General features: G+C 50.9%; 3 protein-coding genes across 5 annotated transcripts in view; 1 reads left to right on the top strand and 2 right to left on the bottom strand.

Annotated features, from left to right (window-relative positions):
* The window catches only part of Cln3 (CLN3, battenin), a 16302-nt gene extending 5137 nt beyond the window's left edge, over positions 1-11165 (bottom strand). Inside the window, exons 1-14 of one of the 3 annotated variants that reach the window (XM_005351228.3) lie at positions 10883-11165; positions 10565-10665; positions 10336-10414; positions 9300-9396; positions 8548-8619; positions 8070-8149; positions 7881-7966; positions 6910-6982; positions 6685-6828; positions 4676-4788; positions 1872-1918; positions 1728-1796; positions 1585-1640; positions 1377-1470 (exon numbers count right to left, since the gene is read on the bottom strand). In XM_005351228.3, coding sequence (XP_005351285.1) covers positions 1377-1470; positions 1585-1640; positions 1728-1796; positions 1872-1918; positions 4676-4788; positions 6685-6828; positions 6910-6982; positions 7881-7966; positions 8070-8149; positions 8548-8619; positions 9300-9396; positions 10336-10414; positions 10565-10610 — 1056 coding nt within the window. In that variant the 5' untranslated portion in view covers positions 10611-10665; positions 10883-11165. Of the gene's footprint in view, positions 1-1376; positions 1471-1584; positions 1641-1727; positions 1797-1871; positions 1919-4675; positions 4789-6684; positions 6829-6909; positions 6983-7880; positions 7967-8069; positions 8150-8547; positions 8620-9136; positions 9397-10335; positions 10415-10564; positions 10688-10882 lie in introns of those variants that run through there. The other 2 variants (XM_013347812.2, XM_026781723.1) reach the window with 2 other exon arrangements.
* A 1419-nt stretch (positions 11166-12584) lies between these two features.
* Apobr (apolipoprotein B receptor) lies at positions 12585-16652 on the top strand. The gene is made up of 4 exons (XM_026781129.1): positions 12585-12663; positions 12949-15429; positions 15515-15777; positions 15862-16652. Exons 1-4 carry the CDS (start codon positions 12607-12609, stop codon positions 15929-15931), a joined length of 2871 nt encoding a protein of 956 aa, XP_026636930.1. The 5' UTR covers positions 12585-12606; the 3' UTR covers positions 15932-16652.
* A 228-nt stretch (positions 16653-16880) lies between these two features.
* Il27 (interleukin 27) lies at positions 16881-22043 on the bottom strand. Its single transcript, XM_005351230.3, has 5 exons — positions 22013-22043; positions 20239-20399; positions 20052-20150; positions 18697-18855; positions 16881-17123 (listed from the first exon to the last, which is right to left on the bottom strand). The coding sequence occupies exons 1-5, from the start codon at positions 22041-22043 to the stop codon at positions 16881-16883; spliced, it is 693 nt and encodes a 230-aa protein (XP_005351287.1).
* Between the last annotated feature and the right edge of the window lie 1550 nt (positions 22044-23593).

Here is a 23593-nt window from a genome sequence, read left to right on the forward strand (position 1 = left end):
AAAAAAAAAAAAACCAAAACAAAAAAACCCCACTAAGGCTGGGGTGGGGAGTAGGGAACGTGGGAAGATGGCTCAGCAAGTAAAGACATTTGCTGTGCAGGTCTGACAATCTAAATTTGAGCTCCCAAAACCCAGAAGGAGAGACAAAAAAAGGTGTTCTCTGGCTTCCACATTCAGGCAAGTGTGTGCACACCCCTGTGGGCAGATACACATACCATATATTATTCATACAATAAAAATACATACATATGATTTTATTAAAAAATAAATCAGCCAAGTGGCACATACTTTTAAAGCCAGCCCCAGTAATCTGGAGGCAGAGGCAGACAGATCTCTGAGTTCTAGGCCAGTCTGATCTACAGAGTGAAGTCCCCAGCGCCAGAACTGTTACTTAGAGAAACCCTGTCTTGAAAAACAAACAAACACACGAAAAACAAAACAAACCAAAAAATTTGCCTCCAAATAAAATGCTTGGGCTGATGAGATGGCTCACTGGATAAAGGCCCAAGCTTTTATCCATTGCTCCCAAGCTGATGACCTGAGTTAGATCCCTAGAACCCACATGTGGGAGAAGAGAACCAATCTGCAGGTTGCTCTCTGACCTCCATACACACTACTTGGCAAGCGCCTTCTCCCCCAATAAATAAGTAAAAATCTAATTATAATTTTTTTAAATTGTAAAAATAAATAAATAGAAAGTTTGAAGGTTTAAGATATACCTCAATAAGAGCACTGACCTAACATGCACAAGGCCCTAGGTTCAATCACAAGGACCATAAAAACAAGCGACAACAAGAGGCCAGGCATGACGGTACATGCCTTTAATGCCGGTATTTGTGAGGCAGATCTGGGAGCTCCAGGACAGCCAGGCCAACCAGAACAACACAGTGAGATCCTGTCTCAAAAACAAAGAAAAAGAAACCCTAAAAAATAAAACAAACAACAACAATGAAACCAAAATAAACCAAAACAATATCTTATTCTTCCACTTGCCCCTCAATGTTGTTGTACAAACCCATGAGAAATAGTTGTTGCCCACAGCTATTAAACATTTTAGTCTCTGCAGTACTAAGATGGAAGCCACAGCCTTACACAGGCTAGGCAAACACTCTGTCACTGGGTAACACATCTGATTTCTCAATGGGGAAACCGAGGCTCATTAGAGGTTCAAAGTCCTGCTCTGAGTCACACAGCTATTCAGTACAGAAGCTGGTATTTGCCCACAAGTATGGCCGGCTTCTGATGCCACCACACCTTTTCTATGGAACCCTGCCGGCATTTACTGCCGTACTTAGGAATGCTAGCGTACACTAAGATCTGAGTGAGGGATGCTGGGAGTCGAGGTGAGAGTGGAAGAAAGGGCAGGGGCTCAGTACCTGCAGCAGGGCTAGGACCCAGGTGAACCGGATTCGGCAACAGTTCAGGGAAGAGCGGGAGACAAACACGCCAGCCTGGTAGAGCATCTGGTACCTGAGGTGGGGGCAGAGAGGATGAGGACGCTCCTCTGGTCCTATGGGGTTAACTCCAGGTCCCCAACACAGAGGGATCCTCCTAGCCCACCGCCCACCTGTCAACTTCTCTCACCATCGGTACTGCTCAGCGTGACTCAGGGATGTGTTCCGGAAATACAGGAGCTCAAACTGCAGCAGAGACCAGACAAGTGGGGATTTGTGGAGCCTCAGCCCTATTTCTCCTCCCGCACCCCCTTCCCAGCAGCCCTCACTCACAAGACCCTGGTTGATGAAATACTCGGCAAAGTAAACCAGCACCAACGGGGTGATATATCGCAATAGGCCCTGGAAGAGTGGGAGAAGTAAGCGGGAAGCAGAGACAGAGGCTCCTCACGGCGCACCCACAGCCACCGTCCAAACCTTGAAGACTGTCCACCGTTCCTGGAACGAGAGATCCCAGCTGGAACCTAGAGAGCAGGGAGAAAGGGGGACGAAGTTGAACGCAGAATACCTAGCTGGGCACCATCATGCGGCGAGCAACCAGCCATCATAGCAGTGTCTTTGTATTAAATGGGGCTGGGATGCATACTTAGTAGAGGCTAAAATGATAGATTTCATAACTTGTACACATGTACACACACACACTAAACTTTTTTTTTAAAAAAAGCAGCAAGACTGTAGATCAGTGTACAGCTTCCCTCTGCTCACCCTATCCCAGACTCTGGTTCTGCTTTCTATCTCTAAAACAGTCAGATTCTTTTTCTACCACAAGGCCTCAGTCAGAGATGTTTCCTGAGCCCAGAACATGTTCACCTACACATTCACAAGGGTGACTCCTGGACAGACAAGTTTCAATCCAAAACTGTCCTTTCTGGGCACGCCTTTAATCCCAGCACTCGGGAGGCAGAGGCAGGCGGATCTCTGTGAGTTCGAGACCAGCCTGGTCTACAGAGCTAGTTCCAGGACAGGCTCCAAAGCCACAGAGAAACCCTGTCTCAAAAAACAACAACAACAAAAAAAAAAAAAAAAAAAAGCCTTCTGGGGCTGATGAGATAGCTCACACGGATGAGGATACGTGCTGTCAGGCTTGGCTGGGTGGAGTTCAATTCCCAGAACCTCTGACCTCCACATTTGAGCACAAGCCCTTTCCCCAGCTCACCCTCCCACTCCCAGTAAATAAACGGTTTGTTGTTGTTTTTAAAAGCTCTCTTGGGGGCTGGAGAGATGGTTCAGTGGTTAAGAGTTTTGGCTGCTCTTTCAGAGGACCCAGGTTCAATTCCCAGCACCCACATGACAGCTCACAACTGTCTGTAACTCTGGTTCCAAGGGATCCAACACCCTCAAATAGACATAACATGGGCAAAACATCAATGCACATAAAATGAAAATAAACAAAACATTAAATAAAGAAAGGGTTTCTCAGAGATGGAGGGATTGCTAGGAGGTTAAGAGCACTTGCTGTTGGACAGTTCTAAGATGGTTATTTTTACTTTTATACTTTTTTTTTTTTAAAAGAGTCTCGGGCTGGAGAGATGGCTCAGTGGTTAAGAGCATTGCCTGCCCTTCCAAAGGTCCTGAGTTCAATTCCAGCAACCACATGGTGGCTCACAACCACCTGTAATGAGATCTGGTGCCCTCTTCTGGCCTGCAGAGATACACACAGGCAGAATATTGTATACATAATAAATAAATAAATAAATTTTTTTTTAAAAGAGTCTCTTGCAGGGTGGTGGTAGCACACACCTTTAATCCCAGCACTCAGGAGGCAGAGGCAGGCAGATCTTTAAATTTGAGGTCAGCTCCGGTCTACAGAGCAAGTGCCAGGACATCCACGGCACACAGAGAAACCCTGTCTTGAAACAAAGAGCACTTGCTGCTCCATCATGAGGACCAGAATTAGAATCCCAGCCCCACATCAGGTGGTTCACAACCACCTGCAACTGCAGCTCCAAGGGATCTGACATCCTCTTCTGGTCTCTGTGGGCACTCAACACATCCATAGTGTAAATTCACAAAAACCACTTACACATAAATAAAGACAAAAATAAATCTTAGCCAGGTGTGTATGATGGCACACACCTTTAGTCCTAGCATCTGGGAAACAGAGGCTGGTGGATCTTGTGAATTTGAGGCCATTCTGTTCTACAGAGTGAGTTCCAGCTCAGCAAGAGCCATACAAAGAGTTTTTGCTTTTTTTTTTTTTTTGGACAGGGTTTCTCTGTGTAGTCCTGGCTGTCCTGGAACTTGCTCTGTAGACCAGAGCTGGCCTCAAACTCAGAGATCCACCCACCTGCCTCCCAAGTGCTGAGATTAAAGGCATGTGCCACCACTGCCCTATGAGAGACTCTGTAAAACACACACACACACACACACACACACACACACACACACACACACACACACGGCTGGAAAGATGGCTCAGAGGTTAAGAGTACTGACTGCTCTTCCAGAGATTCTGAGTTCAATTCCCAAGAGCTATATGGTGGTTCACAACCATCTATAATGAGATCTGGTGCCATCTTCTGGCATGTGGGCATACATGCAGGCAGAACACTGTATACATAATAAATAAATAGAACCTTCTGTAAAGCAGAGCCCTTAATCCCCCCTGGTAATTGTTTTTTTTTTTTTTTTCCCGAGACAGGGGTCTCTGTAGCTTTGGAGCCTGGAACTTGTTCTGTAGACCAGGCTGGCCTCAAACTCACAGAGATCTGCCTGCTTCTGCCTTCCCAGTGCTGGGATTAAAGGCGTGCGCCACCACTGCCTGTTCCCCCTGGTCTTCTTAACTATCATTTTCTGGTTTTGTTTATTTTTTTCTTTTGCAGGTATGTATTTTATTCTTTTTCTTTCTTTTCCTTTTTTTTTTTTTTTTTAAACTTTGAGACAGGGTCCTATTGTGTAGCCCTGGCTGGTCTGGAACGCCTATGTAGACAAGGGTGGCCTTTAAGTCATAGAGATCTGCATGTGTCTGCCTCCAGGGGTCGGGATTAAAGGTGTGCACCACCACTCTGGGCCTGATCGCTGTTCTCCGTTCTGTGAAAAGGTCCTCATTTCATCTTGAACACCGTGGTCTCAGCACCTGGAATGCCTGGCATGTGGTCAGTAAGTGCACACGACTGCTTTGACCCAAAGCTGTTTATCCAGCCTGTCCCTCTCAACTGTGTCCACTGTTGAGACCAAAACCCCAGGGGGAAAGTGACCCTGAGAGGGCCTTTGTCTCCTACCTGGATTTGACTCTGGGGTCTCAGTGCCTATGAGTGGCTGCCGGGCAGCAGTCTCTGCCTCGTCTTCCCCTCCAGGGTCCTGGGCTTCAGGAGATGTGAGCAACAGGAAGTAGCTGGGATGAAACAGAAAAGCAATAGTCACTGAGCTCTTGTACTGACATGAGCCCCAGGGGTCCTGCAGGCCACACCTTTTTGGGGACTCCTATACATCTGTATGTATCTAAAGATGGGGAACTCAGACTATCAGGTATCCAATCCTGTGCTGTGAGAGCCTCAAATGCATCCTTTTGCTTTGTGGGTTTTTTTTTCTTGGTTTTTCGAGACAGGGTTTCTCTGTAGCTTTGGAGCCTGTCCTGAACTAGCTCTTGTAGACCAGGCTGGCCTCGAACTCACAGAGATCCGCTTGTCTCTGCCTCCCAAGTGCTGGGATTAAAGGCGTGTGCCACCACCACCCCGCCAAATGCATCCTTTTGGAGCCCAACTTCGGCTCTTTGTTTCTACCTGGGGGCCTCATATGCTGGGTCCACACCAGCAACTCAATTCCATTTCCTTGTTCTCATTAGCCAACAGCTGCTCTAGCACCACTTCTTAAATATTTACAGCAATTCTTACTGAATGTGTTCCTTGACGTTTTAATACATGTCTCTACTGCACTCTGGTTCCTCTCACCCCACCCTCCCTGTCTTCTTCCCGCACCTCACAGATTCCTTTCTCACGTTCATGCCTTTCGTGTGTGTGAATCACCGAGTTTAACCAGAGCCTGTATGACCATGGGCTTTATGTCTTCATTTAGTTTTTCTGAGACAGAGTCTCACTATCCGGTCCTGGATAGCCTGGGGCTTGATATGTTTACCAGGCTGGCCACAATCTCACAGAGATCGACCTGCCTCTGCTGCCTGAGTGCTGGGACTAAAGGCATTTGCCATCAGATCCAATTATCTATATTTAGTTTTTGAGCCAGGGTCTCCAACATGTGATTGATCCCTCTGCTCCAGTCGCCCAAGTGCCGGGATTAGAGACTTTCACACTATACACCTCCTGACTTCTTTTTTGCTTTGTCCTTGTAACAGGCTTCCAGACCTTAGCATGACTGACTCCATGATGGAGGTGCCATTCAGGCTATAAAACTCAGCATGCAGACAGCACCACCTGCCAAAACTAAAACAATGACCCAATCCATCAAAGTCCCTAGTTCTGGGGAAGTCTCTAAATGTACTACCCTCAATTTTTAGCTTCTGTAGTTCTGTTTCTGGGTAACTGTTTTTGTGAACTGAAGTATGTCAACCCAGACTATGTTTTTTGTGCTTAAAAGTTCACCCTGAGAAAGGCTCAGTGCTGCACTGGGATCCTGCACACCCAGAGAAGTTGTCAGCTGGCTAACAAATACTTTTTACTGACTTAAGCCCATGTTTGAATAGTCTTCTCTGGTGAATACCCCACAACAGTCCTAAGCTATAGATGAAGTTACAGCTTTAACTGGCTAGGTAATGTTTTCTTTCTTTTTTTGCGGGGGGGGGGTGGGGTCCAGGAGCGCTGTGGTGGTGGGGGGTAGAGGGTCTCACTATATAATTCTGGCTGTCCTGGGACTCATTATGCAGTCCAGGCTGGTCTCAAACTCACAGAGATCCCCCTCCCTTTGCCTCCTGAGTGCTGGGTTTAAAGGCGTGCACCAACACTCCTGGTTTAATGTTTTCCCTACACAGATCCACACAGAATAAACACTGAGCGCGCTCAGCCCTAGTCCAGTCTCAGAGCCCCACTGTGCTGATGCTTTACGTCACCACTGACACGAAAGGACAACCACTGTGACGTTACAGAGATAACTGGGGGTCAGGATTGAAGTTGTCCAGAGTCACCCAGCTAATACATGCCCACTCTGGTACTTAAATTGAGGGCTTCGAGAGCCCAGAATCCACATGCCCTCAGAAAGCTGAGCAGATCTCAAGACTGGACAGGGATCAAGTTTCTCCTCCCCCACAGTTTTGTCCTTTGGGCCCAAGGACACTCACCTGGCCAGCAGCAGAATGGGAATCCCCAACATAGAAAGCAGGGTGTGTTGTGGGGAAAGGCCAGCCTGCGTGAGTCCCAGGTATGACAGCGATCCAAGGAGCCCTGCTCCCCCAGTCCCCGAGGACCACCAGGAGATCACAGCGCTGAGGAGACAGGAGCACTTAGGAGGATGAAAGCCAGCAGGGGGCATACCTCTCCTCTTCCTTCCTGACCAGCCTGCTTACCTGGGGTAGAAGGCGGTGAGTGAGAGGAAGGTGACCTCCCCTAGACCTGAGGAGATGCTGGCCAAAACCACTCCTGGGAGGATGAAAAGCATATGGTGGCCTTTAACGGAAAGGAACCCTGCGGTGCTTGATTATAGCCTCACCTCTCCATCCGTTCAGAGAGCTAAAAGCAGACGTCACTGAACAGACTGGACAGGGTAGGGTCTCATCTGAAAGAGCCACACCCTCTTCCACATGTCTTCTCTGAGACTGTACCCCATCCTCATCCTCCCATTTATTCAGCCCTGCTCAGCCCAGTCTGTACTGGTCCACCCATCCCTTCCTCTAACACCTCCAAATTGTTCCTAGAGCACACTCTGATTGGGGAGCTCTAGCAGGTTTGTTTTTTAGACAAGGTTTCAGTATGTAGTCCAGGCTGGTTGGGAACTTGCTGTGTAGATCAGCCTGGCCCGGCACTCTCCTTGTTTTTTTTTTTTTTTTTGGTTTTTCGAGACAGGGTTTCTCTGTAGCTTTGGTGCCGGTCCTGGAACTAGCTCTTGTAGACCAGGCTGGCCTGGAACTCACAGAGATCCACCTGCCTCTGCCTCCCGAGTGCTGGCATTAAAGGCGTGCACCACCACCGCCCGGCCACTCTCTTTGTTTTTGAGACAGCATTTTGCTGTGCAGCTTAGGGTAGCCTTGAACGCATTATGTGGCCCAGACTCAATCACAATACTCCTGTCTCTCAAGTGTGTGTGTCCCAGAGACAGCATTTTGCTGTGCAGCTTAGGGTAGCCTTGAACGCATTATGTGCCCCAGACTCAATCACAATACTCCTGTCTCTCAAGTGTGTGTGTCCCAGACAAACACCACTAGGAGTCTCTTGGGGTTACAGACATATCCTTTTACTCTGAGAAGCTGGGGAGACTACCTCAGCAGCAGACTGTGGAGGCTTCTCCAGGCCCATCCACCCCACAAAGCTGCATACTCACCACACAGGCTTAACCCCACTGAGTGAGAAAAGGCAACCAGGATAAAGCTTCCAGCAGAACAAACTCCGCTGACGAGGACCCGGGGACTGAGAAGAGGTGGAGAGGAACTCAGAAGGCTGCCTCTATTCGAGACTAGCCAGCCTTCTGCTACCTCCCGTCTCTGCCTTCCTCCTGCCACCCGACCCAGACCTGTAGGGCAGCAAATGAAGGCCAAGAGGAGCCAGGAGTTTGATGATGAGGGTGGGAAGGATGTCTGCCAGGAGCACTGCCTGAAAAGGGAGAACACAGTAAGAGCCAAGACCCTCCCAGAGGTAACCTTCCCAAACCAGCAGTAAAGCTAGCCAAGGAGACCTCTGTAAGGTCAGGCTCTAGAGTTAGACAGACCAGTGTTTAGTTTCAGCTTTCCCAGAGTTGCGCTTCTCCAATGGGTGTAAAGGCATTTATTTAAATGCTCTGAGCTTCAGTTTCCTCATCCCAAAAGGGGAAGCGTGCAGTGCCTCGTGCACGAAGCCACCTTGAGGGTTGGTTACCTGAGCTATTTACCACTCACAGAAAGGGCCCCCAGTCACTGGCAGTCTTGATCATTGGAATACTGACAGTCCCAACTGGGTGCAGAGGGGACGAGGGTGCAGAGGCACAGATCATGGGGCCTTGTGTGGGTACTCACAGCTGTGGAGATGGAGTTGCAATCAAATCGAGACGAGCTATTGTGAGGTAGGGGTGTTGGGCCTGGCTCCACCTATGAGAGAGAAGAAAGTCTTTCCTATAAGGAGGTAAGAGGTTAAACAAGGCCCAGTCCCAGCTCTGCCCTAACTTGACAGATGGCTTTGGGTAGGCATGGACTTCCTGGAGCCTTAGTTTTTCGACGTGCACCGTGAAGGAGAGTATTGATAAGCAACTCAAACTATTGGCCCAGAGGACAACGATGACCCCCCTAAGATGGATATAACATATTTAAGAGCATTCATATAGCAATCTTGAGTTTCTGGAAAAAAATCTCACCTTGGACCAAATTCCCTATTGAACCTGCAAAGTAGAGGCTGTTCTTAGGGCAAATGTTTTCTAGATCAAGGGGACAAGAAGTTCTGCACCTGGGGTGATTTTACCTGCTAGCAACATTTGTAACATCTGGAGACATTCTTGGCTGTCACTTTTGTTGTACAATAGTCACCCAGCCCCAAATGTCAACAGGACCCAGATGACAAAACACCCTATAGAACAAAGTCTCATGCAGCCAGTTAGTTGAGTTCACCAACCTGGTACCTGTTGCTCTCCAGCATCCCTCCGGCCCTGTGTATGGGAGACGAGGGACTTTAACTCCCTTGGTCCACCCGTGGCTACTTCATGAGTTTTTCAGGGGACCTCTGGCCCTGGATGAGTCCTCAGTAGTCCCGTGGTGGTGAAGAGGGGCTCACTTACGTGGCTCTGGTTCCCAGACGCCTGCTCTTGCTTAAGGATGTCATGAGCAGCGCTCAGCATCACAACGTATGAGAAATTGTTGCAAAGACCCAGGATCCTAGAACGAGGAGAGAGCTTCACTTCTTGGCTGTCGACCTATAGCCCTTAAAGATCTTTCCCTTCAAACACCAACCTCAGTAACAGTGTCGGGGTTAGAAATAAGAGGCTTTGATATTGGACCAGCTCATGCCCAAGAGTCAAGGCCTATCCCAGGAAGCTACCCTGACCACTCTTTCTTCTATGCTGGCACTATAATTCCATTCTGGGGGGCATTTCTCATCCACGTATATACTGTGGTACAACAGAAATACCCAAGGCTTGAAACCCCAGTCAGTTGCTTCCTACTTCTGGTGCCTTTGTATATTCTTATGCAAAATGGGGGCAAGTTCTCATCTGACCTTAAAGAGAACTGGAGGAATCAAAATAATACCAGGACTCCTTTTGATCTGTAAAGTAATAGTTCTTATTTTCGCCTTCCAGAGCTGTGCTCAGGGCTAGGCAAAAAAGCAAAGGGACTGTGGACAGAGCTCCCTTTTATAGCACTCTGTGAGCACCCTGAAGGCCCTGCGCTGCAAATAAAAACAATGGGGAGCTGGGCATGGTGCTACAGGCCTGTGATCCCAGTACCTGGAAGGCAAAGGCAGGAGGATTAGAAATTCAAGGCAAGCCTCCACTGCCCATAGAGTTTAAAGCCCACTTTGGATACAAAGACCTTTCCATAAAATAAATAAATAAATAAATAAATAAACAAACAAACAAAAGTAACAAAGTTGCAACTGAGTTGGCGAGAGAAAAGCATTTAAGAACGTTACAGACGGTAGAAGCTCTGATCAATAGGTGACGGCAGTAATTTAATGGGATTTGGAAAGCTCACAGGTAGCCATGGGTAAACAAGTTGTGATTCAGTATTTGTAGATTCAGTTGCTTTTTGCGGCTTGATTCTCACCCCTTTTCTTCCCGTCGCACCTGACCTTTGCACAACACTCAGACCACTTACCAGAAACCCACCGCATTCTTCCACTGGGCCCTCTGACCATCCACCGGAGGGGCGTGGGGCTCTGAGTTCGTCTCCAGCCCTGGGAGGAAGAGAAGGCATGACCCACCACTCACGGAGACCCCGCGTGTTTTATGTATTCTGTTGAGGGGGTCAGGCCAGTTTCCGAGCTCCTCAGAAGCCTCGTGGGGCAGAGGTGGTCACTCTCAAGACAACCGACAAGAGTACTCACTCTCGGAATCCTCAAGGCGCCTCCACGAGCCCGCAGAGCTTTCCATAGCATCGAGTTCGAGTCCCCCAAAGGGCCCAGAGTCAGCGTGTGTTCGGGGTTGGCTTCAAGAGAACAGATAAAAGTCTGGGACAGGTGGGTGCGAAGGATCAACACCAGGCGATCAGCCCCGGGTCCGGCTGTCTGCTACACAGGACCGTCCCTAAACAGATCCTCCCCCCAGATCCCCGGAACTCCATCTCAGGTCCAGCCACGCCCCACCCCCTTCGGACCCCGCCCCCAGCCCCTCTTAAAGCAAAGCCCCCGCCTCCGGACCTGTACCTTTAAGAGCAGCTGAGCTCTCCGCAAGGTAGAGTAGCAGGTTGGAGGGTCACGTGTCAGAACCAGCGCCTCTCCCATCACGTGCTTAGAAGGTGCCCCTACTTCCGGGTCCTGTTTTTCGCCTTTGGCCTTCCCAAACTTCCGCGAGTGAGAAAAGGAATGTTCAAGAGAAGCACTGGTTTGAACTGGAACGGTGGTGGGAGCCACAAGTAGAGTCGTGAAAAGCGGCACTCTAGTCGCCGACCAAATCTGCCAGTACTAGTCATGGCGCAGGAGGCTTCAGCTTCTTTCCTGCTCCCCTCACTTGCCTGAAACAAATATGGCTACTTTCCTACTCCGGTACCAAGACCCACCCATCTAGTTTTGCTGAGCAAAGGCGACCAGCCTCAAGTCCTTCTTATCTGTTGTCCTTACAGACTGTTGTAAAGACCTAAAAAGTAAGCAACTGGGAGGTAGGTCAGAGTAGATTACCTAGAAAGTTAAAAGATAGCAGCCACCAAACAGGTTTTCATGAATTGCCTATGGCAACATTCAAGGCGTTAAGAAAAGCCCTTTTCCATATTATCCTAGAACCAACAAATATCACGAAAGTAGTCCATCCCCTGGTTTTACAGATGAGAAAACCGAGGTCCCCTTTCCCCAATGTTAATCCTGCATTAGACCTATAGGTGACTTTAGAGACCCGTTTAAAAAAGAAGAAAGAAAGAGAGAGAGAGAGAGAGAGAGAGAGAGAGAGAGAGAGAGAGAGAGAGAAGAGCGGCTGAGTTCACTGAGCAAGAATTTTTCCTGTTCTGTGATGTCAGTTGTCCTCTTTGGAAATTAGGAAAACGGGGCTGGGAGGGCAGTTGGAATATGTCACCTCACATAGCCCCAAATAAGGAGTCCTTCCCTTACCTTCCTCTTGGTGGTAGGGCAGCATCTTGACCACTCTTCATCAAGCCCATTCCTCTGTGGGAATGGCTTCTAGCAGCTGTGCCCATTTCTACCAGTTCTTTTCAACCACCAGTCATTAAGATCGCTGTTTGAAATATGCCCTCCTGTTGTGTTCTTCCTAGCTCACTCAACCAATGAGACAAGGATCCTGCTCCCCATGCAGGGCCCTAGAGATACTGCAGCCTCTGTTCTTAATGAATTCACAGAAAGCTGCATGACACATGACCACAGTACAATAGCCACAGGTGAGGACATGGGTACTGGAAACACCGATCCAGGCCCTTCATCCCCTCAGAAGTGTCAGTGGCATGGAAGTGGGAAGCCAGAACTTCCACTGGCCTCGTTCTCCGTCCTACCGCTTCTCCTCAGACAAATCAGGAACCACAAACCCGAGCTTCCTCTCACTGAAGGCTGTGGCTTGGAGGAGACGGAACTGGCGGAGGTGTGAATAGAAGACCTGAGTCACTCGGGCTGCGCTTGCCACACGCCCCCTCCCCCATGCCCAAATCTGCCGTCTCCGGGTCCCACCTTTCCTTTGTGGCCTGATCCTCTGCCCTGTAGCTCCAGATGTGTCCCTGAGCCTGAGACACCTGGACACTGTACAGCTGTCTCCCTGCCTGTCGTGAAGTCATCCATGAGCTTGGGGGAGGTGCCCGGGGCCTGGGGTGGAGAGACGTCAGGGACAGGCAGGGGAAGAGGAAGTGTCTTGGGTGCTGGGGAGGACTGGCTTGCACTCGTGGGTGGGGACGGATGGTCATTGTGAGCTTTCTGGACAGACAGAGACGGACAGGATGGATTTTCTCCGGCTTCACCTCCCTGGGCTACATCAGGCCGTGAGGGGAGCACTGGTGAGAGATGCCAGAGGCTTCCAGCCACTCCCTGTAGTCTCACCTTCCCCTCCCTTAGAGCCTCTCCTCCAGGTGTGGGGTCCTTTCCTCCAGCCAGCCAGACTTCCTGGGTTTCAATCTCCTGCTCCCACGAGAGCATGCATGTACTCCAGACTAGGCCCTGTCTTGGTCCTTACGCAGGTTTCCAATCCCAGATTTCTTACCTGGACTTTTTTTGGTGTAATGCCTCTAGGGAAAGGGCTAGATTTCCCCTGAATGTCTTCACTCTGCTCTCTTCTCTTCTAGGATTCCTTCAGCGCTTTTGTGTCCTACCTCATAGGAGATACAGTTCCCACGGTGGAGAGGGAGAGGCAGGCAGCTGAGGAACTGGGGGAAGTGGCTGCAGGGAAGCCGGGGAAGTTTATACAGGAGGAAGCCCAGGAGGCGCTGGAGGGATTTAGAAGTGACCAGAGTCAGAGGGTAGCAGCACCTAGAGAGATCATCAGATGCCAAGAAGGAAGTTTAGCTGGTGAACAGGCATGGGGGTGGAGAGCAGACAGCTCCCCAAGGCCCCGAGCAGAAAAGCAGGACACTGGGTCCAGGAAGGCAGCTGAGGGTGCCAGGGGCCAGGAGCCAAATGCTCCGCTGAAGCCTGAGGCAGGGCCTGGGACTCAGAGAGACAGAAACAGTAAGAGAGCCCAGGAGATCTGGGAGCACGGTGAGCAGGAAGTGAATAGTGGGGAGCCGCTGAGAACCTGTGAACAGAAAGAAGAAGAGGAGGAGGTGGTCAGAGCAGCAGAGCCCGGAATGGCCAGGGGTGTGGAGTTGTCACAACCAGCCTGGCACAGGGAGCCTGAGGGGAATGCTGGTCCTGACGGGCAGAATGTAACAGAGGATAGCAAAGAGACAGACTGGGTGGCCAAGGAGGTAGTCACAGAAACTAAGGGGTTTGAGGGCAAAGGGGCTGATGAGGAAGAAGAGAGGATAGTCCTGGTGAGGGATGGCCAAAGTGCAGGGACACAGGGAGCACAACACCCAGGGGCAGAATCTGAGGCCTGGACAGTCTCAGGCAGGGAGGACGCTGATGACTTAGGCATTAGGGAAGCAGACTATGGGCTAGACTCAGAAGACAGCATTCCAGAAGCTACTGGGAGAGTCTGGGTCCTAGAAGAGGCTTGCCAGGGAGAGCAGCAAGGTGAGATGGATGAGAAGAGAGAGGCTGAAGCTAGAGACGAGCCCCAGACCCTGGAGACCGAGAGGACTGAAGGCCAGATAGTAGGGAAGGAGACTGTGGGAGACCAGGAGATGCAGGGCAGCTTTGAGGGCGAAGAAAGGCAAGACTTAGCCAGTGCTGATAGGAGGGTGAGTCTGGAAGAGGAGATGCAGGTAGAAGAGCTCCCTGAGGAGGAAAGGGGCTATGGGACCACAGAGGCTGTGCTAGCCCTGGACAAGGAGGCTAAATGTGAGCCTGACTTGGAAGACTCTCCAGAAGCCAGGCCTGAGGAGTTGTTTATGGCAGAGGAGAGTGAGGCCACTCAGATGAGACTAGAGGTATTGAGAGCAAAGGTCACCGAAGGACAGGACCCTGAGCTGCTGAGAGGTTCCCAGACCTTGACTGAACACCTTGAGGAAGGACAGCAGGGTCAGGAAGAGACCAGGAGAGCTCCAGACCTGAGCCCAGAGGGGGCGCTGAGCTTGGAGGACTGTCTCAGGCCTGTGGGATTTGCAGATCCTGAGCTAGAAGCTCAGGAAAATCAGGGAAGGGATGTGGACAATAGAAACACCCAGGATGTAAAAGTAGATGCAGAAGAAGAAGAAGAAGAAGAGGAAGAGATTGCAACAGGACAGGCAGTGGAGGTCGAGGTTGAAAGAGGCCAGGAGTCCCAACAGCCAGAGGTTCCAGGGTGGGGAGCAGAGGCAGAACCGACCCCCATAGCAGTGGACCAGGAGCTGGAGGGAAGCCAAGGAGCAGAGGCAGCGACAGGCCAGTCAGTGGAAGAATTCGAGCCCACGGAAAGCAAGACTAGTGAGGGGGAGGCTGCAGTGCCTTGGGAGACAAACAGAATGTGTAGGAAGAGGAGCCTGGAGGAGGTGGCCCTGAGCCTGCAGGGCAGTGAAGATACACAGACCAGTTCTTCAGAGGCTGAGATTAGCATGGGCATCAGGACTGTGGGATCTGAGGAAGGGCTGGAATGGGAAGCTGGGGTGAGTCAAGAGAGGGAATTTGGGAGAGCCCAGCATTCCAAGGGCAGAGGGGAGACCAAGGGAGGCATGGAGCTGGAAGAGGCTACAGAGACGCAAAGTGGGCAGGAAGTTGCCTCGGAGAGCTCAGTAGAGGAGAAGGCGCCTAGTTATGATATCCAAGAAATTGGTGGGACTGGAGAGAGAGAGCAGGCAGATATGGGGACATCTGTAATGGCAGAAGGAATGACAGGAATAGATGGCGTGACTTTAGGCTCCCAGACAGAGAAAGCTGAGGGGTCTATAACCATCGTGGAGACTGAGGGGCGCCTAGGAGATCAGATGTCCTTAGACGAAGAAGCTGGAGGAGGGCTATGGAGAGAGTGGGAAGCCCACAACTCTGAGAGAGAGACACAAAAGCTGCATGATGTGGAGGATGCCGAGAGAGAAGCACAGAGGACAGAGATCCAGGAGAATGATCCAGAACCCTCAGACCAAGAGAGGCATCAGATACACCAAATCCCCACACTAACTGTGCCTGGCTTCTCTGAATCGGGTGGGGCCACAGCAAGTGCCCCAGGGGATGCTCACAGCAGCTGGAATGAGGTGAGGGCTCCAGCAAGACCCTGAGAGGGACAAGCAGAAGTTGGAAGTCAGCTCTCCACAGTCCTCTGTGTCCCCTACCCTGCAGGCCCTGCTCCCTGGAACCCTCCTGGACGTCTCTGTTCCACGGAGTCGTGTGCTTCTCTCTCGAAGTTCCTCACGGCGGCGCTCAAGGCCCTCGCTGCGCAGAATTTCCGCTCCTGAGCCGCAGTATGACCCTCCCAGTCCCCAACCCCAGGAGGAGCTGTTCCCTGAGCCGTCGCCTCTTCAGCCAGAGGAAACTTCAGAACTAAGTGCCACAAGGCCTGTAGACACTCCGGTGCCAGCCAGGAGAAAAATGCTGGGACCTGGGTAGGCACGGGGCACTACACTTGGGATGGTGAGGAGGCTGTGGGCACCTGGGATCCAGTTCCCATGGGTCTGTTCCTTCTACAGGTTCGGCTTCGCCCATCCTGGCATGATGCAGGAGCTGCAAGCCCGACTGAGCCGGCCAAAGCCACAGTGACAGGGCCTAGAGCCCTTGTGAGACAAGCCTCCTAAGGGAGGGTCAGGACGCTCTGCTGGACTCTGGTTACCCTCGACTCCCTCAGCTACTGAAACATATCTTTGTACCTCTGTGGGCCTCACCTAAACCAGACGTTTATGAAGACCTTGAATCTAAGGAGTCTGATCCCACAGTGTAAGCTGGTGGAGCACCGGTCCCACTGGCATCTATCATGGGTCCCTCCCTGGTCACATTTCCCATCTATCTTGGCTACTCAGGAGACTACAAGGAAGACAGGATTAAGGAGACCTCCTTCCTTAAGTCTTCCCTGTATGATCACTCCCACCCAACTACCCATCATGCTAGAGCCCCACAGAGAGCTGTGTAAGGTAACACACCTCTGGGGTGGAAGTCAGCCTGAAGGAAAGAACTTCAAGGGCCTGGAGTTCAAAGGTCATGAGCAGCAGACCAGCTGCTTTTGAGTTTCCAAAATGATAGCTCAACATCACAACTCTACAGGTTGCTATGGTAACCTCCAGGCCAGAGTTGGGGTACATTGTGGAAACTTCAAGAATATAGAAGTAGAGAAAGGTTCTGGGCAGGTAGAAGCTTCGGACTCTCCCCAAGCTGTCCTGCTCTTTGGGTGTCAGACACTCCTGTGAAGACATGGAGGCTCAAAGTGGGCCAGAAGGCTTTATTAGGCACCCGGCACGGTGGCCTAACTCAAGAATGAGACAATAAATAAACCATCATTTCCTAAAAATAAATAAATATCCAAGAAATAAATATCTGGTGAGGACTGTTGGACATTTAAGTTATTGGGTCAGGGCTGGGGACTAGTGAAGCCCTGCCTGGTCTAAGGCAAATGGGCTAGAGGCTGTCCTATACTGTTGGCCAGCTTCCAGCCTTAGCGTCTTAACGGGTGTGGGAAGGGAGCCAAAAGTCACTCCATAGGGCTGGAAGCTAGGTGTTAGGAATCCCAAGCCGGGCCTGTGTGCTGGGGCATGGTCAACAGCAGCAGGTCCCGAACAGCCCGACAGAGGACAAGCTCCAGGGAGTGTAGGAGCTGGTAGGTATAGAGCAGCTGGGGCCAGGACACTTGGAATGACACCTGGTTGGGGCCATCCAGAGCCCCTAGGAGCAGCTCCTTCCCTTCTTCCTCTTCCTCTTTGTCTTCCTCCTCCTCAGAGCAGTTAAAGCCTGCAGCCAGCACCTGTGAGGAAAGGCCCGCGGATCACACAGTGCCGCATGAAGAACCTGAGAGTCTTCATTCCTTCTGTTGCCCATCACCTCCTCATGACATTCATGGCCACGGCCATGATTGTTCTGGACAGCCTCTACCCCAGACCTCGGGTGTCAGCATCTCACATCTTATCAGAGTCTGTTTCCTTTTCCTTTAAGGTTGTCTGTCTGTCTGTCTATCTCTCTATCTCTCTATCTATCTATCTATCTATCTATCTATCTACCTATCTACCTATCTATCTAATCTGTGTATGTGCGTGTACCTGAGTGTATGTATGTACAATACATGTGTGCAGTGCTTGGAGAAGATGAAAAGAGACATCAGGTCCCCTGGGACTGAAGTTCAAGATGGTTGTAAGTCACCATGAGGATGCTGGGACTCAAACTAGGGTCCTTTCCAAGAGTAAACAGTGCTCTTAACTGCTGAGCTATCGCTCCAGTCCAAAAATTCTTTTTAATTTTTAATGGTTTACTTGTTCTTATCTTATGTGTACGAGCGTTTTGCCTGCATGTATGTATGTGCACGGCCTGCAAGACTGGTGTTCTTGGAGGCCAGAAGAGGGAGCTGGATGTCCTGACACTGGGCTTATGGGTCTTAGTGAGCATTTATCCTCTGCAAGAGCAGCAAGTGCTCTTAACTGCCATGTTCTCTTCAGCTCTATATTTCTTGCATGCGTTTGTTTCTACAGAATCTTCCTATGTAACTCCAGAATGGCCTTTAGATCACAATCCTGCTGCCTCAACCTGCCAAGTGTTTGGGACAACAGGAATGCATCACCACACTTGGCTTAATAGGTTAAAAAAAACAAAATCAAAAACAACTTTTACATTTATTTTATGTGTTTGGATGTTTTCCCTACATGTAGGTCTGTGCACCAGCTGTGTGCCAGGTCCCAAGGAGGTGAGAAAGGGCATCAGATCCCCTGAGCTGATGCTTGTGAGCTGCCATGTAAGTACTGAGAATTGGACCCAGGTCCTCTGGAAGAGCGGTCAGTGCTGTTAACCACTGAGCCATCTCTCCAGCCCCCTTACCTATTATTTTTTAATTAAAAAAAATGGCCATAGTAGAGCAAGGCACTACAGATAGGTGGGATTGATCCCCTGGGTCACCCTGGGGGTCAAGCTCAGGAAATCCCTCTCTGCTCTTAAGGAATTTTTCAGGGTCAGCAGGTGTGACATAACTACTTCCCGCTCTTGCTTGCATTTTCTATTCTCCTTTTACTAAGGTAAAATTTCTATTGCCCTCTGACATGTCTAGGAGAATCTGGGTGATGTCAGAATCGGAGGGAGAAGAGAACAGATACTGGGCCTGATGATGGCAGAGTCTGTCCTGGTGACCCTGGGTTCTTTCCTTGGAATCCAGTCCCCAAGAGCAGGCAGAGACTTTGGGGCAGAGCCAGGCTCTGATGCCACTATTTACTCACAGGCCCTGAAGGTCTCACTAGGCTTCCGCAACCTGATTCACAGGGGTCTTTCAAAAGGGAGCTAGTGAGTTCATTTGGCTTCTATATCTGTGGGGGTCAAGGGTGTAGTGACCACACTACCTGAAAGCGGAAGTGCCTGTGCAGGTCCCGGAGATCCAGCCTCATGGCCCACAGCTGCACCCTCTCTGAGCTGGTCCAGGTTGCCTGGCTCCCCAGTGCTCCCAGCAGGGTAGGGAAGGGCCTGAGTGTGGTGGAGAGGAAGCAGAGCCTCTCTGGGTCCTATTAAAGGGAAGGGGGATGGTCAAGAGACACCTGCAGAACCCCAAACCCAGCCTCATCTTCATGTGGGTCTCCTTTTTACGCCAGCTTTCATTTCATTCTCAATTTACTCTTTAAAAATGTATTATGTCGGCCGTGGTGGTGCACGCGTTTAATCTCACTCAGGAGGCAGAGGCAGGTGGATCTCTGTGAGTTTGAGGTGAGCCTGGTTTACATACTGAGTTCTAGGATAGCCAGAGCAAATAGTGAGAATTTATCTCAAAAAAACCCAAAGAACTCATTACACTGTGTTTGTTTATAGTGCGTATGTGTATGTGTGCACATGCCTGTGGAGGTCACAACACAACTTGCTGGGATTGGTTGTCTTCTGCCATGTAGGTCCCAGGGATTGAACTCAGGTCGTTAGGCTTGACAGCAAGCACCTTTATCTATTGAGCCATCTCGCTGCCTCCTTGAATTGATTCTTGTGTTCCCTCACCATTGCTGTGAGCTCTCTCCCATCCCCTCTAGAGCCCATACTCTTCTCTGGCCTCAACTCAGCCCATCTCCCTGCATCCACAGTCTCATTCCACTCCTTCTGTTGCCACCCTATCCAACCTGTCAATCACATCCTGATTCCAACATCTCTACCTCTTTCTGCCTCCTTCCCACTCCTAACCCAGCTCCCTCTGCAGACTCAGATTCCTTGTTTGCCGCTTCCACCCACTTTGCCCGTCCCTAGCCTAAATTTTCACCATGATTTCTACAGCAGTCTTCTCATCTCTGACCTGACCCCACTCCCATCCCAGTCACTAGCCCACTTCTTTCCTCCACCCCCAATCCACTGCACTCCCAGCCCCACCTCCTCCCCTACCCAGAGTCAGAGTCACCATCTTCCTTTCCCATTTTCAAATTCCAGCATGCTTCATCTCTCTCTCTCTGTCTCTCTCTCTCTCTCTCTCTCTCTCTCTCTCTCTGCCTCTGTCTGTCTGTCTTTCTCTCTCTCCCTCCTTCTCTCCCCCCTCTCAAATTGAAGTCTCTGCTTCCCTAAGTACTGGGGTTACAGATGTGTGCCACTATCCACTATCCTTTCAGCTTCTCTTCTATACACGGAGAGGCATATTAACCACACAAACTTGTAGATCCATGTTCACTTAAACCCTTGTCTGTGTACCAGGCTCTACTGCCAGTTTCCCCACTCCTTGCCCTTCACTCACAGAGAGGTGACGCCATGCCTGGAAGGTCAGGGAAACATTGGGGAGATGATGTCCCAGGGGCAGGAGGTCCAGGTTCACTCCTGGCAATCGAGATTCAGCCTGAAGGGTAAGTTCTGTTAGTGGGGCCCAGTGGGACTTGGGGGTGTCCCCACCCACCTCCAGACTTGACTGCATTAAGGAGACTCACAAAGCTGTGGACATAGCTCTGAACCTCAGAGAGCAGCTTCCTGGCAAGGTGCAGGCTGGCTGTGAATTCCCTGCGCAGCTCCTGCAGGCTCAGGGGGCCTGTTGGGAACCCCCAGGCACCAGCTTGCACCAGAAGCAAGGGTAGCAGCAGCAGGCTGAGCCCTGGAGAGAGGAGAAAGGGCTCAAGATAAAAAAGAGAGCAAGATAAAGGCCTGAGAACCCCAGAGAAGAGAACAAGTCTATACAGCACTGAGTCTCTTTCCCTGGCATCTTCAAGCTGTCCCCTTAGAACCATCATTTGGACCATAGAAGCTGCCCTGTGTCATCTCTGCACAAGTGTCACTGTTGTAAGGAGACAAAGGTGGGACCTGGACACATACACCACCCCCACTGATTCCCTTGGTCAGTTGCCTGCATAACTGCATGCATGTAGCCTGGTCCATAGTATTGTCTCCATTTTGCAGTGGAGACAGATCTTGAGACCGGGAAAAGCAACTAGCCGGAACCAGACAGTGAGAGGAACCGGGAGGCAGGGCTGGATTCCAGATCTGTCCAAACACAGCCCAGCATGCTTTCCCCAGGGAACTCAGATGAAGTAGTCTCCTGTCCCAGAAGTGGGGACTCTGCTCTGTTAAGGATTCTTTGGATTCTCCCAGGCAGCTCTGATGCTTTGAACTAACCTAGGGCTATGGAAGAGACCTGGCAAAGCCAGTGGCTCTATTCCGGGGACTCAGATGGAAGGGCCACAGTGCACTGGAGCCCTTCTGGGGTAAATCAGCAGCACGGCACTGATGGGAGGGAGGAGGCTATCCTAGCCCTTCCTCGAGCAGGTCGCTTGTTATCTCTGTCCCAGGCTCCCAAGAAGGGAACAGCACAGTGGAGTGGAAGAGGGCAGTCTTCAAAGGTTTCTCTCTCAATCGGGAGTTACACAGTTCCTCTCGAAACCCAAACCCAAACCAACCCCAAATCTGTCACCACTCCTGCTCTTCTCCATTCCCCTTCTCTGTCTATTCATAATCTCTAACCCACCTCTGAGTGCCCTTGGAAGAAGTTAATGGGCTTTCAGAAGTAGGCAGTGCTTGAGATCTCTGGCATTCAGGCTTCTCGGCTTGGGAACTTTCTGAGTCTCTAGCATCCTGGAGACTAAAGCAAAGCAGAATTCTTCCTCGCTCTAGGATGGGGATAGAACATGTACCCTTGGGCCCTAGGAAAGATTACACCCCAGACTAACCTGTGCTAACTCATACCCTCTTTAAGTTCTGGACACGCCAAGATCCCTTTTGTAGTGAAGCCTGCCCTCATCCTCCAGCTCTCATGATCCTACCCAGTCCTGCCACACTTGTCCTCCTACTTGTTCCTAGCTCCTCGTTTACCAGCTGCAGATTGGGCAACCTCTAAGCTTCAGAGGGGCTGCCCACTTGGTCCCAGGCATCGCTTGTTCCAGCCCCCTCCCCATGCCGTTCCTCTGACAGTCCTCAGTTTTCAGCCCCGTCTCCATTTGTCTATAGAGTCCTACTCCCAGCCACATTGCTTATCCAGTCTTTCTTACACATCCCAGCCAAACTGTCCTAACACTTGCCCAGTCTGAGCAAGACTATAATCCCACTGTTCCAGCCCCTGCCCTCTTACACCAGTCTTGCTGTGTGGTCAGCCAGCCATGCCCATGAGCTGGGCCAAGGTGCTGCCCCTCAGCCCTCTGCCCCTGCCCTACCTGTCCAGCTCTCTTAGGCTCTCCGTCAAACCTCCCATCCCTCTGCCCAGTCCCAGCAACTCACGCCAGCCAAGGCCTCCGGTCACCTGGCCCATGTCAGGGCCCAGCCTCTGAGTGCAGCCATCTCCTGGGTAGGGGGGTCTTATACTGGGGGTTGCGCCCAGTTTCACTTTCTGTCCTGCTTGTACTTTCAGCCTTGTGCTCACCAAGTCTTCCCTTCTAAAATGGGGAAATGTAATTTCCCTTCCCAGAGGGGGAAGCAGGGGGGTGGCGGGAAGCTCGGGGTTTCAGCCCGTCTGAGCTCTGGGCCTACTGCTGGGCTCCCAGGTCCAGCCCCTTCCTCAACTCCCCACCTCTAGTCCACTCACATAGTTCCGTGCACTGGGGGAACTCAAAAGATCCAACCTCCTCATACTTCTCTACTGCTACTAGCATCCAAGGGCCATTGGCACTCCATTGTCCTGTGAATGACAGATGGCCAGGTAAGGGAATTACCCACAAGAGGGGACTTGGTGGGGTTGACTCATCCATGCCCTCATTCGGTTTACCAGATGGCTGAAGAGTGTGCGGGAAGTCAGAGCTCCATAGTGAGGAATGAGTCTGTGTGGGGCTGGCAGGGACTCGTTTGACGCACCGAGAGCTGGCATTCAGGTATCTGTAACCAAGTGTCAGGGCTGAAGGATCTCGAGACCACGGTATCATAATCAGCTTTATTCAGACATTGGCTCTGTCTATGGACAGAGTCACATAGGATTAGGGCTCAGACCACATCAAGGGTCAGAACTTGGTCTAGGGCCGAACTTAGTGCCTAGTCTGGGGCCAGTGTGTGTGCTCTCTCTGTATTTGGGGCCAGAGCTATCAGTGAACCCTCTGCTTGTGGCTGGTCAGTGTTAGGCTTCGGGCTTCATGGGTGACAGAGCTGTGTAGCTTCTGATGGAGGCTGTGACTCAGTGAGGTGAAAACTTAGGCTAGGCTAAGACCTCAACCAATGACCAGAACTGAGGTTCAACCTGAGGCCAGCTTGGGGTTGTATGAGGTTCAAGCCTCAGTCAGGCCCCACAGTAAACCCAGGGTTTCAGGACCATGAGGATCATGGTCAGGGATGGAGCCTGACCACAGCGTCTCTGCTAGTACAACTCTGCTCTCAGCCACACCCTTGATTTCCCATCTTTTGAGAGAGCATGGGGGTTTCTTGGTCTTCCCCAAACTCCCACTTTCCTTTTGGGACTTGTGGGGTTTCCCTACAGGGTTCCTTCTGTGAGACAGAAACCAAGGGGGCTTCCCCTTTGGGTACCCTAGCTCCTCAGCACTGCCTAAGAACTGCCCACCCAAGTATGCCCGGGACACAGTGCCAGGGAGATACCAAGTCCTGGAAGCTGTTGGAGAGCTGCAGGGGAGAAAATGGAAACTGGTCCAGTCAGGTGTCTTCTGCCCCACCCCCAAGGTCAGCAGCTCCTCCACCCACTTCTGATGTGGTAGGGGGTTGGGAGCTGCGGTATGATAAGGACAGAGATTGGTTTGGCCTTCTGCACAGCCACCCCACTCCCCACCATAGAGCACAGTCCTTGGTCCTCCCTCGATTCTGTCCACTGCCCCTCCCATTGTCCATCCTCTCATGAATAAACCACATCTCTGATTATTGCTT

This window comes from Microtus ochrogaster, chromosome 8, assembly GCF_000317375.1.
Source record: "Microtus ochrogaster isolate Prairie Vole_2 chromosome 8, MicOch1.0, whole genome shotgun sequence".
Classification (NCBI taxonomy): domain Eukaryota; kingdom Metazoa; phylum Chordata; class Mammalia; order Rodentia; family Cricetidae; genus Microtus; species Microtus ochrogaster.

Excerpts from the sequence above, each read along its gene's own strand:
- Apobr (XM_026781129.1), top strand. The coding sequence starts at position 12,607 with ATGGATTTTCTCCGGCTTCACCTCCCTGGGCTACATCAGGCCGTGAGG. Across the intron at positions 12,664-12,948 it reads AGGCCGTGAGGGGAGCACTG|GATTCCTTCAGCGCTTTTGT; the intron begins GTGAGAGATGCC and ends CTTCTCTTCTAG. Across the intron at positions 15,430-15,514 it reads CTCACAGCAGCTGGAATGAG|GCCCTGCTCCCTGGAACCCT; the intron begins GTGAGGGCTCCA and ends CCTACCCTGCAG.
- Il27 (XM_005351230.3), bottom strand. The coding sequence starts at position 22,043 with ATGGGCCAGGTGACCGGAGGCCTTGGCTGGC. Across the intron at positions 20,400-22,012 it reads GACCGGAGGCCTTGGCTGGC|GGCTCAGCCTGCTGCTGCTA; the intron begins GTGAGTTGCTGG and ends TCCTCTCTCCAG. Across the intron at positions 17,124-18,696 it reads ACAGGCACTTCCGCTTTCAG|GTGCTGGCTGCAGGCTTTAA; the intron begins GTAGTGTGGTCA and ends CTTTCCTCACAG.